At 42.1% G+C, this 19,880-nt stretch overlaps 1 protein-coding gene across 1 annotated transcript in view; it reads left to right on the top strand.

Moving 5' to 3' along the window:
* The first annotated feature begins 5,836 nt into the window (after positions 1–5,836).
* Positions 5,837–19,880, top strand: part of znrf2b (zinc and ring finger 2b) — a 55,896-nt gene continuing 41,852 nt past the window's right edge. Inside the window, exon 1 of the mRNA XM_085290545.1 lies at positions 5,837–6,770. Coding sequence (XP_085146671.1) covers positions 6,380–6,770 — 391 coding nt within the window. The 5' untranslated portion in view covers positions 5,837–6,379. The remainder of the gene's footprint in view (positions 6,771–19,880) is intronic.

The following is a 19,880-nucleotide window of genomic DNA, read 5'->3' as shown; positions in this document are numbered from 1 at the left end:
TGCTTTCTCGGTGCAAAATTCAGCAAGACCAAGAGCCACCATATCTACTGCCATGTCAAAATAACCTGAAGGTTCCTTTAAACCAAGAGTATCAAACTCACTGTACAGCCCAGCTTAATCTGTGCAAGCACAATGTAAGAGTGTATGGTATTCATTTTATTTCTGTTTTCATTTTTGTGATTCAAACTATTAAAATCAAGAAGTACAAAAAACAAACTTACTCCACTGTAGTAATGCTAGCTTGACCACACCAGGAACAGAAGTGTTTTTGTTCATTTCTTTAGCCTGTGGGTCATGTGTTTGACACTCCTGTGCTATAAATTATTTGAATGTAAATAATAAATAGTCTACTGCATTTTTAAAGGAGCCTGTATGAACTTATATATCTGCCTGCTCTTGAATCTTTGTGTTTTCACTTTGCTTCCGCAGGTTTACGTTCCTGAACATCTGCAGGTAATTCCTGGCAAATAACTTAAATTGTATGACACACGACTGTTTCTGCGCTATGACCACAGTCTAATTGTATCTGTACAGTGAGAGCTGTGAGGGCGGACATGAAGCAAGCTAATTACAGAAAAAGCGTCTCAGTGGCAAACACCACCTGCATGCTGTTGCAAACGTGAGCGAGGGATTCACAAGGAAGACCATAAATGTACCACGACACTCTCAGGTTGTTAATGACGTTGCTGCGCTGCTGCTGACGTCGCCCGACGTGTTAGTCCTAAATTTATTAAAGCCTTCTTTTGTTTACGCCGTCAGACCCAAAACAAGCTCATTGGTTTTCAAAATAAAAGCACCACTTCCGCGTGTTATGCCTAGGCTGAACAGAATAAACAGTTCTGTAGTTCTTATTCTGTGGAAGTGTCATAGTGTCGTGTGACTGTCTACACTGTAATATGGGAAATGTTTAGTACATGAAGATGACACTGCTATGACGTGTGTGCTGTATTATTTCACTAAAGCAGAAGATTCAGTCTCAGCTGGCTGATTTAATCTCTTTAATTGACAGCTGATAGCTCAGCAGATAGCACACATGCACAACATCACATACTGTAGTATATTGGGCAGACTTGCACACTGTATAATAATGCTGCAAATATGTCTTTAGAATTTGATAAGTTAACTTTTCTTAAGAACATTTAAACATGTAAAATAACCTTAGAAATAACGATCACAACAACAACAGCAATAATAAAAGAAGAACGCCTTATAGCTTCTGACTTTTTTATTTGGCATGTGCAGAAGGGATTTGTCAAATTAGCTTGAAATTATAGTAAAAATGCATTTTAATCACTACATGAGTCTCAGCTTGGGCGTGTTTCTAGCAAACACACAAAGGGAAATAATGAGCACAGCTTAGCCACATTAAGTCAAACATGAACTTTTAGTCTTTGCACCTGCCATTAGATAAATGTTCTCTGCTTAGGAAAATCAAAGATGCACCACTTTACTTCTTAATATCCAGGCAAAAAAATACTGATAACTCAAAGTAAGTACAATCAATATTATTTCATTCAAACTAGCCAGAAGAACTGCAAATAGTGTATCCAGGTAGAATTACCTGAGACTGAGTATATACTGCTAGAAAAAAAACAGTTAAATCACACATCAGATGAGCTTCAGTCCCTTTAGGGCCGGATTCAAAATCAAACTAAAAGCTAAGATTATTCAAGTGTCCCCTTCTTTTTTGTTGTTGTGATTTTTTAGCAGTGTATTTCAATTTTATCTACACACACACTAACAGTTATACTCTCATAGAACTATAACCTCCGAATTTACAACATCAGTCACCTCAAGGCACTTTGTACTATAAGACAAAGACCCTACAATAGAAAGAGACTCAAACAACAACCGTTTTTTCCATCAACCACCCAACAGAGATCCTTCGTGGTTATTTAGAGGATGCTGTATAGTGTCCTGCTCCTTGCATCTAATTTCACTGGTATGTGTCTGTGTGCTGTGCCAAAATGCCACTCCCGGTCAGCTGTGGAAGCTGAGAAAGGCCACGATGAAAAAGCCTCAGGAGAAGTCAGTGATACAACATAAACACTAACATCCACATTCAAAATTACAACAATAAAACAGGTAAAATTGTCTAACACACAGTCACATCAAAAGAGGAATGGGTTCCCTGTCATGATTTCACAAGGTCACGTCTTTTAAAGTCTGCAGGTGAAATCATGTGGGAAAAAAGATCAATGTAGCCACCATGACATCACTCACATGACTGTGACCTCTAGATTTGAAATCATTATCATTCATGGTTTGGCTGACAGCATGTCGTGTGACTGCTGTGACCCTGTTTAGACAATAGGGTACCAAACTAAGTTTATTTAACGCTGCCAATCTTAGTTCACAAGCTGCACCCAAAACCTGTGTGGACGCCTCACACAGACACACATCCCTCAGTCGCTTACAGAGTTCCCAGGCTCCGGTTGCCTAGGTAACCTTCTAATGTATTTACTACCAGGTCATATGTCGATCAGCGGTGTATGTCACCCTCATTCGTAGTTGCTTCAATCACACACCTGAAAGCTGGGAAAAGTTGGCTTCTTTGGTGCCACTTTATTCCCTTTACCTGCAGTTATTTTGCTGAAGCTTTTATTTTTATTGTCTCATCACTTCCTTTTTTTTTTTTTTTTTTTTTGCCTGTCCCGTTTGGCTCTTTTGCATCAGAATTATTGTCTAAAGGCAAAGAAAGATGCCCAACGGATTTACTTTACCAAATTGACCATCCCAGCCTTGCCATAATGGTCCATTTGATTCACCTTTTATTGTTTATTTTTGTTAGGATGCCTGGGTCGTTGACCCAGGGTTTTTGAGTTTATGATATTATTTATATTTTCTAGTTTTTTGGTTTCTTTGAGTTCTGTCTTATGGTTTATGTCTCTGTCTTCTTTAGTTGCTCTGTCTCCCCTATCACCTGCATCCCCTTGTCTAGTTCACGTCTCTGTGTATCCTTAGTTCCTATATCCCCGTGTTCAGTCAGTGTTTGTGTCTGCCCTGGTCCCACGTCTCTGTTCCCTCTGTAGTGCCTACAGGTGAGGCTGTGTCTTTGTTCAGTCTGTGTTATGTGTTTCCTGTTTTACTTTGAAGGTCTCTGTCTTATCTCAGTGTGTTCATGTTTACGCTTCTTTGGTCTCGTCAGTTCTGATTTGTCCCAGCTGTGTTTTCCTCTTGTTACTCATTCCCTGATTGCTCCCTCTGTGTATTTAAGCCCTGTGTTTCTCTGTGTCCGTGTCGTGATCTACCGTTTTCCTAGCTGTGTGTCCTGTCATTCCTCCTGGTGTAAGTTTATTTTGAGTTTTCCAGTTATGTTATATTTGAGTTTAACATTAAAGTTGTTTTGAGTTCACATCTGTCTCCGGAGTCTGCACCTTGGGTCCTATTCCTGCCTGCACACAGCCCTACCTAACAATTTTATTTTCACTTACTGAATACGGGACAGACTTGACTGGGGGAAAGAAGGGGAGAAAGAAAGAGGGAAAGAGAAACAGCTGAGAAGAGGGACGGGGGAGAAGGGCAAAAGACAAAAACCAACAGAACGGGCAGGAAAAAAAATGCATATATCAATCACCTGGATCACCTGCTGAGAAAGAAAAAAGAAAGCAAGCAGAAGAGAACAAGAGTAATAGAATAAACAACATCACAATGATATATGGGAATATGACAGTAAATACTAAATATTAAACATTATTGTGCAGCACATAAGATCAACAGATGTGGGGGGGCCACAGCCCCGTCCTCCAGGGCATGAAGCAGGTATGGAGGAGATCAAAACTCCAGACATCCAGAGGCCCCCAGAACACAAGAGACCAAGGAAGACCAACAGAGGGGCAGCCGCGCCACTGTCCCAGAAAGAGCTGAGGAGAGTCCCAGATGAGGGCTCACTCAGCAGCCACGGAGCAGAAGCCAGGGGGAGTTGCAGTGACGCGCCCGTGAGCTCCGCCGGCAGCCAGCCGTGCCTGAGTGACCGAGCCCCAGGCCGAGGGGCCGGGGGCACCCCACCTCCGAAGTGGCCCGAGCGAGCCCCAGGCTCCAGGCCCCGATAAGCGGCCGCCAAGGAGTGAGCCGGTGTGTACCTGGACGCCCATCCCCGGACACAAAGAACCACCAAGTGTATCATCACTTCCAATGTGGATGCAGCTTAAGTAACCGGCCAGTAAAATTCTAGAATTTCACTCACCAAAACTGTAGCACTTATTTTCTGAATGTTGTAAACCGGGCTTCCTTTCACTTGTGAACACATTTCACCTCTCATTGAAGAGGATTCTTCAGTTCTAAAACCAGATTATGGAGTCCCAGTGATCTAGTTGGGTGAATCTGATCAGGCCTAGTGCACACCTGACACAAAAGGCAGCTACGCCCCTTCATCCAGGATCAATGAAGGGTCAGGCATCAGGCAGAAATCACAACAATTTCATTATGTGATGTGAAACTGTAAGTGCAGAGTGTACATGACTCTTACAGAAGGCAACACTATATTCACATTAAATGTGTGCTTAATATGTTGTATGTTACTAACTAGATTGTAATGTAATGTAATTTAAGGGTCTTTCAGGCTTTATGTGTGACGTGCTGGAAAGGCGAGTATATGCTTTAGAGCTACGTTGCATATTTTACTTTCTCTGCATTATAGCACACATTGCAAGTGACATGAAGATGAGTTGTTTGGTGTGAAAACAAGGCTCAGTGTGAAATAAACAGTAAACGCTTCAACTTGCCACATATCAAAATTCATGTCTTTGTCTGGAATTCAGTCTAATAAAATACAACCCTGGCTTATTTAACTGAATTACTGAGTCATAAACATAAGAAACTTGGAAATAGATAATGAGGAAAGTAACATTTCAAGCAGAAATATTTGTTTTATTTTTTATTAGTGTTCATCTTCAAAGTAAATACTTAAAAATAAATACAAAGCTTGGATAAAACCTGGGGGTATTGGTTACTCTTGCAGTTTTTCTAGAAACAAACCTGTCGAAGCATTATCTAAACTTTCATTTGAATAAGAATATGTTAACCCCAAAGGGGTCACTTTAAAAAAACTGCTATATCACTGACACGTGCCACATGCCCATTTAAGCAGGTTACAAAAGTAGGCAAAACTCTCATTTTGTTGCACTCTGACTCTATCTCTGAAAAAATGCCATCATCTGCCGTCATCTCTGATGAACTTCAGGATTCTCTGCTTCTAGTGAGTTCCTGTTAGTTTGCCCCAAACCAAGAGATGAGGATGGAAAGGACCAGTTGTGAAATATAACTTTAATTCCACTGATGAATCTAAATATGTTCTTTGAGAAAGAGGGGATCTGTGAGTTTCACGTGGTTGCCGGTAGGTAGCATAACAACAGCGGTGGCTGCAGTGACTCCTGACATGTTCTCAAAAGTTCTAAGTTTGGACATATGCTGTGTGTCCAGAGGGGGATACATCGAGCGCTTGCGGACGTTGTAAGTTCTGTATGTAAGCACCTCTTGAAATCGGATGATTCTTTTTGATACACTCAGTCTATAGTGTTACAGATAACGCTACTCAGAAGTACATACAGCATGTAAAATCAACATTAGAGTTTTACATTAACTAATCAGTCATTATAACATAACTTGTGTGATTCTGAACAAGAAGTACTTTTATTTGAGATACCTGAAATGTATATTATTATTTGTGCTTACTTATTTAAATGCATAAATTGCCACTTTGTGGCTATTTAATAACATTAAACTACTGCTAAAGAGGCTTTGGTGCCTGGTGCCTCTGTGATGTGCAGTGGGGAGTTAAACTCGGCAGAGGCTTTATTTTGAAACTTCTGGGCGGAAGTCCCCGTGAGCCTGCCTAGCTTGGCAGCTAGCCTGCGCAGCAAGTCTCCTTGCCGCCGCCGCTAAAACGGTTCAGTGCAGGACTTTCTCCTCCATCACTTCCTTCTACTGAGCAATGTGTTGTGAGGCAGGGGGGTGTGAGGAGCGCCACTCTTCACTGCTTCACGCGGCTCGGGAGCCATGGCGGAGGGGGTACTGAGGACGACCCAGCGGCCGGAGCACAGCGGGTCACCAGGAGCGGCTCAGCGCACAAGGAAGGACCCACGTTCTCACCTGCAGCTCAGCCTCTAGAACCGTTACTGACGGAATACAATGGTGACGTCTGCTAAACTTTTCCGCACATCCCCAGCTTTGGTCACGCGCGGCCGCTTTAACTTTTCACCAACTGGCAGTTGTCGATTCTCGATGGTATCGTAGCGACGCGGAGTTTGGTGTGCTTTTCTCTTCTTCCAGGACCTGTGTCCTGTAAAGCCATCTGCCTCGGGCGGAAATCTGGCGTACTGTCCCGCAGCGAGCTCGCACAGCGCCTCGTTAATATTTCATAGCCGAATCAGAGGTTAACATGGGGGCAAAGCAGAGCAGCCCCACTGCTAACCCAGCTGCTAACGGACGGACCAGAGCCTACTCCGGCTCGGACCTGCCCTCCAGCACGTCCGGCAGCAGCGCTGGCAGGACTGCCGCCCGGGGGGCGAGGTACCACGGTGCGTCCGGAGCCTCCGGACCCAGCACCAGCCAGCAGATCGGAGCCAGGGCCAGGTCTGTTGGGGGCTCGAGTTTAAGACCCCACTCTGGCATTAACATTCCCAACAGCGGCGGGGGCTACAGCTCCCCGGAGTCCGGCGGCAGCAGCCCAGAGGAGGCGGCGGACAGGGAGCGCTCGGGCGGAGGGCAAGAAGTTCCCCGGCTGTTGATTGGATCATTACCAGCACACCTTTCGCCTCATCTGTTCGGAGGTAAGAGCGCAGAGCCGCTCCGCTGCTGCGGTGACGCTGACGCACGGCTGTTTACAGCAGGGTACAGCGGAGAGGTTAGGATGGGGGGGCAGTGGTAATCAAACAGGGTTCATTGATCGCTAGAAACGTAGTATTACAGTCAGCTGGTACTACACGAAGCATAACTGATGTGGGCCAGTTAGCGTTATGCCAAGGTGCTCCTCAATCCGAGGGAGAGTCAAATGATCGCAGAGGCGATGAACACACACCGTGTTCGTTACCTCATCGAAACTTTACAAGATTAACGAAAACCAGAGGTCAGCTCCTTCCAAGAAAAATGATCAGACTAAACGTGGAGCAGGTTTAAGTGAATGTGAAGCTCAAATAAAACATGTTTGTTTGGTTACTTTTGCAGTCGCTCTAGAAGCAAGACTCAAATAAATGCCCACATCTGTCTTGGTAAAGTTATCTTTGAATTATAAGTGACAGGAGCAATAATTTGCCCTAATAATAATAAATGATGACATTAATTGAGCTGCATTGATGTTACAAACTGTTCCTCTGGTGTTACTGTTCAGTCTTCAGTATTGAATGTTTGTAATGAATGAAAAAGATGCATTCAAAGGTTTGATTCCAATATGCGATGAACAGGTGAATCCAAAAGTTACGGTCAGGTGGAACATTAAGTGGTCGTCATTAGAGTGAGGAAGAATTATCAGAGATGGGCTTATTGTGTGTCAGTCACAAGTCGTTACCCAGTATTGTCAGTGGTGCCTGTGAATGTGAAGCCTGCCAACTAAATCCTCCCATTATCAGCTAACATTAGAAACCATCAGCAGATACCTGCAGACTAGCTAAGTATGTGTGTAGCCATCAAGATGTCACCCACTGGTTAGTGATGTCCAGTTAGGAAGCCTAAAGCTGCTTGCCATGTGAGGAGGGAGGGGTGGACATTTATTGGCTGATTACATGTCAGTCATGGGTGTTTTGGACCAGGGTTGGGAATGCTGGTTAAAGCTGGCGATGTTGGGCCAGACTAATACAGGGGTTTTAAGAGCGATAGCATTTCAGTATTCCGATACGTTGGGTGTCTTCTTCTCTTTCTGTCAGACACATGAAGCACACAGACACACAAACCATAAACATATTTGCCTAACATTTGTAATAGCCATGAAGTTATGCCCGTGATTGCAGTTATTTATTTACTCGTTTATGCTCTGCCCAGCTCTACAAAAAAATCACAACTTTTTATTCAGAATGATACAAAATCAAAGTTTGAGGCTCTGGAAGGTGTTTCCAAAGGTCACGGCCAACCACTGTTTTCTCAGCAGTGCTGTTAAACCACAGGTATTTGACTGTGTGGCCATTAAAAAAGTGCTGCTTTTTGGCATTTCTGTGTTCACCTTCTAAACTGTCTGCGGTGATCTGACCAGCTCCCCAAACGACTTGTTAAGACTAGTTAATGTGATCCGTGGCACACATCAAACTGTGCAGCTAGCATTTCCTTTTACTGTAAGGGCCAACATGGAGGAAGTTGGTCACCCAGCTGTAACTTCACTGCCAAATATGTTTCTGAACAGTCTTGTGTTTGTGTCACAGTTTTGACTGAGCACAAGTTAGAAAGCTGACTGCAGTTCTCTGAACAGTGTCAGCGTTAATGGTTTTATGAAGTAAAACGGCGCCTTATTCTAAGCTCGACGTTGTTACAGTGATAATAGAAAAATGATCAAAAAGCGATCCACAGCCTAGCTTAGCTTCAAAGCAGCGCTATGAATTAGACACAGACAGCGATGAAGATGCTGGCCCCTGAGTGAGCGGCTCCTGCTGGCTTTAATAACAAATAATGTGTGATGGTGATGATGACTCATTTGAGCCAAGTGCTAAGATAAACAGCGCGAGCCTCCTTGTGAATGTGCTCTTCTTGGTTTCATTGATCTGCTGTGAGGGCTGTAGTGACTAATCTTCAAGCGCTCTAATGCTTCGTGACCTGAGATTGATCGGGGAACTGGGGCAGAGGTCAGATACACAGCTCGGCATGTGGCACAGAGGGAGTCGGTCTGGGAGCTGATCGTCAGCGCAGGTGAGGATCGGCTGGGTGATGCTCTCGGTGAAAACGATTCGCATGGCGCAGCACATCATCCAGCACGAGCACAGTGAGTGTGTGTGCTTGTGTCTGTTCACAGAAGGAAGACAGAAACGCTGAGTTCATTCGGGGAAGACAATAGAGCCATTTGAGATGCATTGCCCTTCTCCTGGAGAGTATTTAGCAGCAGGCGGTTCAGGCTGGACAGTTTCCAGAAGGCATCATTTTTATATTTATTTACTAGCGTTTGCTGTTGTGTTTGCTGTCTGTCAGAACAGTGACAGGTTTTATGCCTTGATCTGATCATTTTATAATCTATAGCTTAAGCACGCTCACAGAATCTGAAGATGTTAAGACAGATCAAACCAATCCAGGCGAAAATAACCTCAAGTAAAATAAAATCATTCATCTGTCTGATAAAAGTACCTTTTAAGAAGATATTTAAAAGAAGTCCCAGACTCAGCTGGTCTCGTGTCCTCAGGCAGGCCCGGGGGCTCCGACTGCAAATGCTATGATAAAAGACCTCTGCCTCAGGACTACTCACCACATGCTGGCTTGTCGTCTTGTGTGTGTGAGGTCAGAAATGTTGGACTGAAAAAGGCCAAGGAGGAAGTAATAACGTGGTTGACACTGAGAGCCGGAAAGTTTAACGTCAGTGATATAAGCAGATCAATGCATGTTAAGTTCATGCAGCTTAAATCATTGCTGCTGTGAAGGTGTGTGAAACGCTCTCTGTATGTTTAACAGTCAAAATAGATCCTGTCTGTGAAACAGATGTTTGTGGTGTGCTGCTCAGAAGTGTTCAGATGATTCGGCTGGTGAGTCACGTAATGAGCGCTGAGCCCCGGAGGGCAAAAACAACACTGCAACTTGTTGGACCCTGACAGTTTGTAGAAGCTGAAGCATGCCAACATTTCATTGGTTTCATTCTTATCACCTCTGAAACGGAGGGAAAAACCGATGTGATAAAACTCGCAGGTATCGTTTGATCCAGGTGCAACTGTTGCTTTCCACTCTCTGTGTTTGTGCAACACTTTGCATTTTATCATTATTATTCATCTCTGACACTTTTCCACAGAGTGTCTTTTGTGCTGTTTATTCCCCTCAGCTGATCACAGCAGATGGCCCCGCCCCTCCCTGAGTGGTTCTTCTGGAGGTTTTTCCTGTTAAAAGGGAGTTTTTTCTTCCCACTGTTGCCAGGTGCTTGTTCATAGGAGGTGGGCATTTACTCAGTATTATTGTAGATAGAGCAGGGCGATATGGCCAAAAATTTTATCACGATATATATTTGAAACTTTGCGATAACGATATAACTGACGATGTAATTGATGCGAGACAAAATACAATTCCACAACTTTACTAGCGCAAAAAAACCATCCATTTATTTTCACTTAAACAAGCAGCTGTTTTTTATGTCAATTAAAGCTTTATAAACATTTAACAGTGCGAATGCAAATTCCTTACTGAAAGTTTAACCAAAAGGCATTTCCAGTAGAAATGGGCTGACATGTCCTGAGCATAACAACAACAATCTTTATTTATAGAGCACATTTAAAAGCCTTGGGCATACCAAAGTGCTTTACATAAAACAATAAAAAATAAAACAGTTCACACATTAACATCAAATACATAAGAGTAACGGATTATGTTCACAGATAAAAGCCACCAATAAGAGTAAACTGCAGCACATAGGTTATAGCAAGGTAAGACTGTACCACCATGATAAAAGACACCAATAATGGAAAGATAGCAGAGAATTTAATACAATACAATACAATAGAAGAAGAAGAAGAAGAAGAAAGTGTGTACATTATTGTACTTTATTGAGCCCCGTGGGGAAATTGCTCTCTGCATTTAACCCATTCACTCAGTGAAGCAGTGGGCAGCCAAATAGGTCAATAGGTCACTGCAAGCAAGCCAGCATTTAACTGGTAGAAAAGGCAAGTTTAAAAAGATATGTTTTTAGCTGTGATTTAAAAGAATGAATAGAATCAGACGCCCGGATGCCAATCGGGAGATTGTTCCACAGCTCCGGTGCAACTAGAGCAAACGATCGATCACCTCTAGATTTCAGTCGAGATCTGGGCTGAACCAACAGTAACTGTGAGGATGACCTTAAAGCCCTAGCAGGAGCATATGGGTTTAAAAGTTCCTTAAGATAGCTTGGTGCAGTGTTATTGGTAATTTTAAAAGTAAACAACAAAATTTTAAATTGAATACGATATTTGACAGGCAACCAGTGCAGATCAGCAAGGACAGGAGTAATGTGGGCAAACTTCTTGGTTTTAGTTAGAATGCGTGCTGCAGCATTCTGAACTGTCTGTAATCTATGTAAAAGGCAAGAGTGGAGACCACAATAAAGTGAATTGCAGTAATCAAGCCTTGACGTTACAAAGGCGTGGATGAGCTTTTCTAGGTCTTTATACGGGATATAGTGCCTGGTCTTAGAAATAAGGCGAAGCTGGTAAAAACTGGATCTGACAACAGCAGACACTTGTTTATCAAGTTTAAATGAGCTGTCAAATAAGACACCCAGATTCCTAACAGTGTCAGAGAAAGAACTAGTGAGAAAACCAAAGGCATCCCGAAGTTTGGCACGAAGGGCATTACTACCAAAAATCATAATTTCGGTTTTCTTATCATTAAGGATAAGAGTATTTGCCAAAAGCCATTTCTTGACCTCACACATGCATTCTCGAAAGCTATTCAAAGACAGAGCAAGATCATCGTTTAACTCGAAATAGATCTGGATATCATCCGCATAATAGTGAAAAGCAATGTGGTATTTCTCAAAGATAGCACTTAAGGGAAGCATGTACAATGAGAAAAGGGTAGGGCCTAACACAGATCCCTGGGGGACACCACAGCAAACAGGTACAGCCGAAGAAGAGGATGTGGCCAAATGTACCGAAGAGAGCCGATTGGAGAGGTAAGATTTAAACCAATCCAAGGCAGCGCCCTTAATGCCTACAGTGTGCTCTAGTCTCGCCAATAGGATGTTGTGGTCAACCATGTCAAATGCCGATGAAAGATCCAATAGCACTAGGACAGAGGGGCGTCCATTGTCAGCCATTAGTAAAAGATCATTGAAAACACGAAGCAGCGCTTATTCAGTGCTGTGATGTTGTTTGAAGGCCGATTGAAATTTATCATTTATATTATTCTCATCCAGGAAGGTCTGCAATTGAAGCAGGACCACCTTCTCAAGAATTTTAGCCAGGAAGGGAAGCTTAGAAATCGGTCTATAGTTGGCAAAATCACTATGATCAAGGTTCCTTTTTTTTTAGAACAGGTTGAATTATAGCATGTTTGAAAGCTGAAGGTACATAGCCAGAAAGCAAGGAAAAGTTCAATATGGACAATAAACAAGGTCCAATTGCATTAAAACAATCCTTGACTATACGGGATGGAAGAACATGTCCTGAGCATAACCATGTATAATATCCACTGACGTTAAAAAGAGGTGCTTTGCAACATTAAACTGCAGTGTGCCAAATACGTCAAATACGTATTTTTCAGACCATAAGGTGCACGGGATTATAAGGCACAAGAAACAAAGCAGTCAGATAAATCAAACTTTATTAAACTCATTCTTCTTGCTTCCTCCACTTCTGTGCCATTGATTCATTAATGCTGGATTCTATCACAGCTGCTCTATTCCCATGTTGTTGCAGTATATTAATGACTAACCTGGTATTGTGGATGGATTATCTCAGTTGTTCTCCTGACTGAAGTTTGGTCCGTTTACAGCATCCTGCCATGCGATTGCATTTGTCTCTAACCATCAGGAACCTTCATGTTAACTTTTATCGAGTGGAAAAAAGTTAGCATTCATCCTGCAGCTTCACTGTTTATGCTATGCTAACATAGCTGTGTCGCTAGCGATCACGTAGCACATCATTATATACCAGCTAGCCCAACTTCAGTAGCCCTACAAACGTCACTGCTGTTTAATTTCCTGTCTTCATTTATGTTGGAAGTGATAGCAGAGCTGTACGTTTGAATTTTTTCAGAAATCTCTCAGTCAGAACATGCTATATCATGCTTAGGTAACTAGCAAAACTAGCAAGCTAACTTCCGCTAACTTCCTGCTAACTTCTAACTCCGTTAAATGTAATAAATTCTGTTTTCATGGATGCCTGGATGTTAAACTTCATAGTTACACCTGGTAAAGCAGCAACACTGTGATGCTGCAGTGTTCGTTTGACTTTGGGACATGAAGCGGACAGAGTCTTGGACCCAGATTTACGAGCACCTTAGTCCGACAAATACGGCAATAACGACGGCCCGCTTGCATATTGTACAAAAAAAAAAGTGCTTTGTTGTGTATCTGATAGACAAACACCAAACCAGTTCCACATCACTGGAGCTGCACCATTTTTACAAACTAATTCTGGTTCATCCGTTTCACTCAACAATCGGCTTTCCCCCTTCTCATTCTCCGTTGCCGCCATGCTTTTTCGGCCATGTGCGTATGAAAACATGCGCGTTTTACTCATATTCTATTGCGATATTTTATTTTCTTATTGTTGCCTAACATTGTACTGGTATTACCGTGAACGGTATGATATGGCTCAGCCCTAGTTGTAGAGTCTTTACCTTACAGTATAAAGTACTTTGAAGCAACCCTTGTTTTGATTTGACACTATATAAATCAAACTGAATGAAACAAATCTGCACTTCAACATCTAGAGAATGTTTACACTGCTACCAGTACAAAGGTACAGTGTGTATTTTGGATCTGGACGGGTCAGTAACAATCCTGCTATTTCAGACTAAAGGCCAAGCGTTTTAGTGTAGTCCAAGTAAAAAAATATGGAGGTGGAAATGATCAGACTCACTTTAAACAATCTGATTATAACAGCCTTTAATGTAAATCAATGTTTTTATTTGATTTGAAAGAGGAAAAACTGAGCAACTGAATTTGACAGTGTCAGAAAACAACCCCTCCTGTGGACACGTTACTGTCTGAAAGCCTGGCGTTGGCACATTTGTCACTGACATTTACACTAATGCTGGTAAACCTGCTGTCAGCTGATCCACCCACATGGTGGTTCCACCTATCAGACTCTATTTAATAATAATATTATTGATTATTATTTAATCTGATTAATAGTAGAGTTAGTAATCACATTATAAGCATATTAAAAGTGTGTTGCAATAATATTTAAAGAGACAGCAGTTATAGTCGAGGCTGTTTTTAAACACTGGATCCAAGAATTTACCTGAGACTGTAAGCAGCAGGTGGATAACATGATGGATGATTTTGTATCTAAACATGAACGATAATATTAATGTTACCGTTGGAAAAGTCTGCATTAAACAGATAAATACGAGGAGAGGGTTCACAGATTATACGTTTCCATCTTCTTTAAGTTGCCGATCTGTTAGTGAATGGGAGCTATCAAATGTTTACAAGGTATGAAACATATCTATATGCATAAATTATTATCAAATAAACCAAGAGATAAAACACTGCAACTTCACACATTCGTAGTAATACAAGAAGCATATCTTTTTACATGAGACTCCCTCAACTTTTGACACATAGCACCAGTGTGTTTCACCATTCTAAGCTTTAGCTTTGACAAAGGCTTTTTCTCCTCAAGACAGCATGATTGTTGCATGATGTGAGTGGATGACATGTGGGCTTTGCATAACATGCTGTGGTGTTTACCTGCAGTTCATTCAGAGCAGCAATCAGACCTACATCACAGGAGCAGATTGAACCTGTTAAAGAAAGAACTCCCTCATTATCATCCACAGGGAGAACATGTTCATGTATCAGAGAATTTGAACTGATTTATTTGGACTCGCAGGTTTTAGTTCAAAATAGAAGAGAGTCGAAGAGAAAGAAAAACAGCACACACACTGTGGTGATCATTGCTTTCTGCACAGGCTTGGCTCATTTTAAATGAGTCTGAGCCAACCCGCCTTCCCACCGACTTCCTACTTGAATTTGTCTGTGAGCGGGAGGAGCGAAACAAACGGTACAGTATCTGTAAAACCTGTGAACCAAACGTTTACCATTTCGGTACATTTTTCGTAGTACCTTTAGTCTTTATTATTTTGGCGCTGTATGTGAGTGCATGTGAGCGTGTTTACTAAAACGAACACATTCATGCACCGAGCACCACACACACGTGTCAGGTTGTGTGCACAGGTTGTTAGTGCGAGTGTGAGTCAGCAGACAGGAGTGTAATAATTAACTTGGCTCGTTCAGTATCCTTCTTCTATGATGGCCGCATGCATGGATCAGTAGTGTGCACACACATGCACACACATTTAAACTTGTCTGCAGGCTGTGTTAGCAGGTGGCGTGATGGCTTTATTAAAGGTGCTGGATCTTCATTTAAAGAACAGACTGGTGGATATGCAGCAGAGCAGCTTTGCCACACTCAAGCCAAAAACAGTGTGGAAGAGTCTGTTTTTGCTGAAGAGTATGCAACGCTGACAGAAATGTAATGCAAATGAGGAAGAGAGCTTTAAATAACGTGGTCTGATGAGCAGCATAACACATTCATGCTGTTTGTCTCAAACACAAACGGATGTGTTTGTTTCTTAGTGTCAGAACCACAGACTGTATATAAAAGATGGACATAGCTGCCGTGGCACTATGAAACGAGCCGATGGTTTTGGCCCCTGTATTTTTGAATGTCACTGTTGGGCCAGTGGGTGAGATTAGATATTAAAAATTAAATTTGATAATGCTGTCAATCTTGGTTAGCAAGCTGCATTCATAACATCTTTGCTAATTGGCATTTGCCTGAATAGCATATTCACCCCTAAAAGCCGTCGGGGTGAGGACTAGAGTACGACATTGCCTAGATGTTGTATGGAATTGCACTTTGTGAATACTTGTGCTATGGAGGTAGAAGTTAGCTGTTGTGTAGTGACCCGTGTTTGTTTTTTGTCCCAGACTGTGTGGTGTAATAGTTTGTGAATTTAAGTGGCTGTTTCCTGCCCCGATTACGAACACCACGCAGCATTCTGACATTATTTGTGTTCCTGCAGAAAACCTTTAAAGTGGGATCAGTCAGTAATGGAGCCTCTTTCTGCCAATCCAAGCAAGCAGATAAAAGCTGCCATGTATGCTCTTTTTTTTTTTCAGTACCTGCTCTGCTCAGCTCAACTCAGTTTTTTCAGGGTTTGCATTAGGTGGTAGTACCAGCCTACTCAGCTGGGGTTCCAAGGCGATCCAGAAATGTGACCTCAAGAGACTGCATGCCACCGATTGGCCAGTACGCAGCGTCAGTCGATGATTCATGAGAGTGACTTCTTTACAGAAATCAGAACCGCCATTTTTGAATCCCGGCAACAAGGGAAACAGCTGCAGAAAGTCAACACTGTGTCCAAGCAGCAGGTATACCATCGCCTCGAGCTCCTGCTTTGTTGTGTGTTTGTGTTGCATACAAAGATGTCACAGGCTAGGGCTGTTTGATATAACGATATATATCAGATGACGATATAAAAACGTCTGTCGTTTCATTTTACGCTACCGTTTGTTTCGTGGTGTCGCAAAATAAACTGTTTACGGCAACATTTGTTCATGGTTTTGATGTCACTGTGGTTATTATTAATTTCTTAAAGTTCTCTCTTTCTCTTATATTTAATAAAACCACACCACGGACGGACAAGCGCCTGTTTTTTATGTGTTGTGGTTAGCAACCACGACGGTAACACCATCGCGTGTCCGCATGTTTATGTTCCACATAAACCTTTCACAATAAAGCTCAAGATCCTGCTGAGACTTTTCAAAATAAACCCAATCACGTGAAAGATGCAGATTATTTATGGATGAGAATTAAAAAAGAGCTGCCAGGTGCTAAAAAATAAAGCTTAGACTCAAACGTTAGAACAGGCTTTCCCCCGCAGCACGCCGTGTAATAAATACTCACAAAGAAACGGCGCCGTTACAACTTATGTCTAAAAATGTATCGTTTCATGCATCGGTTACAACACTCGACTCAGCTACACGACGCGCAGCTGGAAACACTTCACGCAGGTCGAGCTGCCCGAGATTCACAGAGTTTACAGAAAATGTTACATTTCTGTGATTTATATCGTTATTGGGCGATAGATGTCTTATATCGGGATATGAGACTTTAGTCATATCGCACAGCCTCATCACAGGCTTTTGGACACATTGCTATAATGACGTCACGCACACATGAGCTACTCAGTTTTAATGGAAAGCGGCCATAACAGCTGAGGAGGTTCTAGTGGAAAAGAGATTAGAGTGGATCCCAGCTGAAACACCTACCAGCAAATCTGCATATTCCAGCCTGGTCTCAGTTGAAGCACACGTTTTATTGACGCTCCCAGAGAGCAGCCTTTATGTGCATCCTTTTTTTCCCAATAAGCTACTTTTAGTGATTGCACTTTAATCTGAAGTTTGAGTCTGATTGAACCAGGTGCCAGCAGCAGTAGCTGCTTAACATTTAACAATAGCTAAAATAAAATAATCTTCTATTTTTGCAGGATCTGCACAATATTGTCTCATAATAACACTAAAAATGGGTTTCTACCTGGGATGTTGTCTTGGGTGAAGCTTCTTAACCAGCTGCTTAAAGTCCTGTTTGTCAGTCATTTCCATCCACCCTTTGCTCCTCCTGTGATATGGAGCGCAGCTAGCGAGGGTTCCAGCGGTGTTTGGTCATGTGTTTACATTTTGGTTGCATCTCACCAGCTGCTAGCGTCTCCTTTGTATCCTGGTTTTACTCGTCACTGTGTTTTTGCCTGAAGTGGTCAAACGTGTTTGTTGTTTCCACCTAAAGGTAAAATACTTTGCATGTTTTGCTGGGCTTTGTTGGAGGCTGTTGATCGCTCCCTTTTAGGTACTCAAGCTGATACTTGGCTCTCAGACATGCCCAGACTTGTGTTGTTGTTGAGCGCACTAGGGAGTGCAAAGCCATATGACATAATAATTTGACATTTTTATGCTATTTAAAAATGTGTATTGTCACAGATGATATGGCTCAAACTATCCAGTGCATGTAAGGTTCTCGATTCCAACGAGCAGCGGTCATTTTTCACAAACCACAGCACAACTACTGACTGAGAACTTCTGTGCGGCTGATTCAGTTATATATTAAAATCCTCACTGCAAAAAGAAAAGAAAGAAAAAAATATTTGTTTTTACAAAATATTTTTCAAAAGTCCTGTAACTTTCTGCCAGGAGTACAGCGCTATACAAATGCAGGCCATTTTACAGACTTTTAAATGCTAAAACAGAAAATTCTGTAGACTGGCAGCATGTTGGTCTGTGCTGCTTACAGATAGTCCCTTTAATTTTAACATGTTTTCTGTACCATTAACGGACCTTTCTGTAATAGTAAAATGTGAATACTACCATTTACAGCTGTTTCCTTTCACTGTAACTCTTTAAATATACGTTACAGTTACAACCTAATGCACCCTTTGCTCAAAAATCCTTAAATTAATCTGTGCTTAGTACACAACATGACTCGTGTGTTTAATGTGAAATATCCTTTTATTCTTCTCAACTCAAAAACGATACCAAAATATAACGACAGAATCCATTTTACCATAAAATGACTAAACAGCTGATACATGAATAATAAATATCAAAGTCATAATCTTTACAATTTGAGCATTTTATTTTTCCTGATGTCAGTTTGTAAATTTCTGCATATAGTTCATATACATGTACAGTTTTCATCAAACAGGATGCCTCACACACATTTACACACATTTCATTTAACAATATGCAGAGCACCTTAAACTAGAATCATGGCTGTGGTTGTTTGTTTTGTGGTTGTCTGTGTGTTAAGTCTGTATAACGTCCAGTATTACTTGTGTACGGCCAAAGAACACATTGATATCTGACACACCAGCAGCATCTGTCAGTGGCATTTAATGCGCTGGTTTGTGGCATTTTGGGGCTGATGCAGATGCAGGTTTTATGGGAGTAAAAAAATAACAATATTCATATTTCAGCTACACAGAGCCGTGAAGTATGAGATACTACTTGTGACCTACACGGATTGCATTGCCCATTTTGTCCTCTGTCATTCTCCTCCAACTACAAAGCTCCTGTTATTCCACTTCACTAACATGTCTCAGAGTCTTTGTTTTGATGTATTGGGTGTATTCTCCTGTCCCCACAACATGTTTCCCCCCATCCTCTGTCACCACCAGCACGGGCACCTTGTCGGACTTTTACTTCACCTTAATAGCATTAGCCTTACTCGTCTGAGTATCCTGAGCATGAACATTGTTAACTTTTAGAGCCCGACAGATTTATTGGCAGGCTGATGTTATCAATCATTAGAAACTATTATCCTGTCTGTCAGAGCTATTGCAGCACGGCTGCCCCACCCTGAACCTGGTTCTGTTCATCCCACTTTCACCGAGTGTTTGCTCGTAGGGGTCGTCTGATTTTCTCTGTATTGTTGAGTCTTACAATATAACCTGCCTTGAGGTGACTATTGGTGTGATTTTACCACTGTTAGGTTGAAATTGTTAAATGTTGTCATTGTGTTACTTAAATTTGTAAGTCTTGGTTCAAACTGTATGATCAAAGACACTCCTGTTTCTATTGCCCTCCCCAGTCTGTAGAATGGTGGGGAGGCTGTAGTGTTTTATTACAGGCACAGCTATGTGAGGCTTCTGTTTTCTTGTTTAGTAAACTTCCTGCCTTTATGACCCTTTTGGTGAGCAGGAGGTCACACAAACGCACCCCCAAACACACACACACATACATGCTCACACACTTTTGCAATGCTCCTTTTTGTGTTGAGTTTTGTTGTTGTTCTTAGCACAGGTCCATTGTTGGTCGACACAGACTCGATACAGGAGGGCGTTTATATGTGCATGGCTTCAGGTTCCCTTCTTGTGTGTAAGAGTTCCTGAAGCAGCAAAGACAGAGAAAGAAGCCACCAGGTATGCTCCATCTCTACAGCAGTCCTGGACAGTTGTTCCACGCCATCATTAGGCTGCTGCTACTTGTTCTTCTTTTGGCTGTTCTCTTCAGACCGGCTCAGCTGTCTCATCTCACTCTGTCCCTAGCATCCTCTTCTGTCACA

Source organism: Mchenga conophoros, linkage group LG11 (genome assembly GCF_057382185.1).
Source record: "Mchenga conophoros isolate Kocher_MC1m ecotype Shallow Benthic linkage group LG11, M_conophoros_male_GT1.1, whole genome shotgun sequence".
Lineage (NCBI taxonomy): Eukaryota > Metazoa > Chordata > Actinopteri > Cichliformes > Cichlidae > Mchenga > Mchenga conophoros.
Note: the sequence above shows the minus strand (reverse complement) of the source record. Positions and strands in the feature narration are given on the sequence as shown.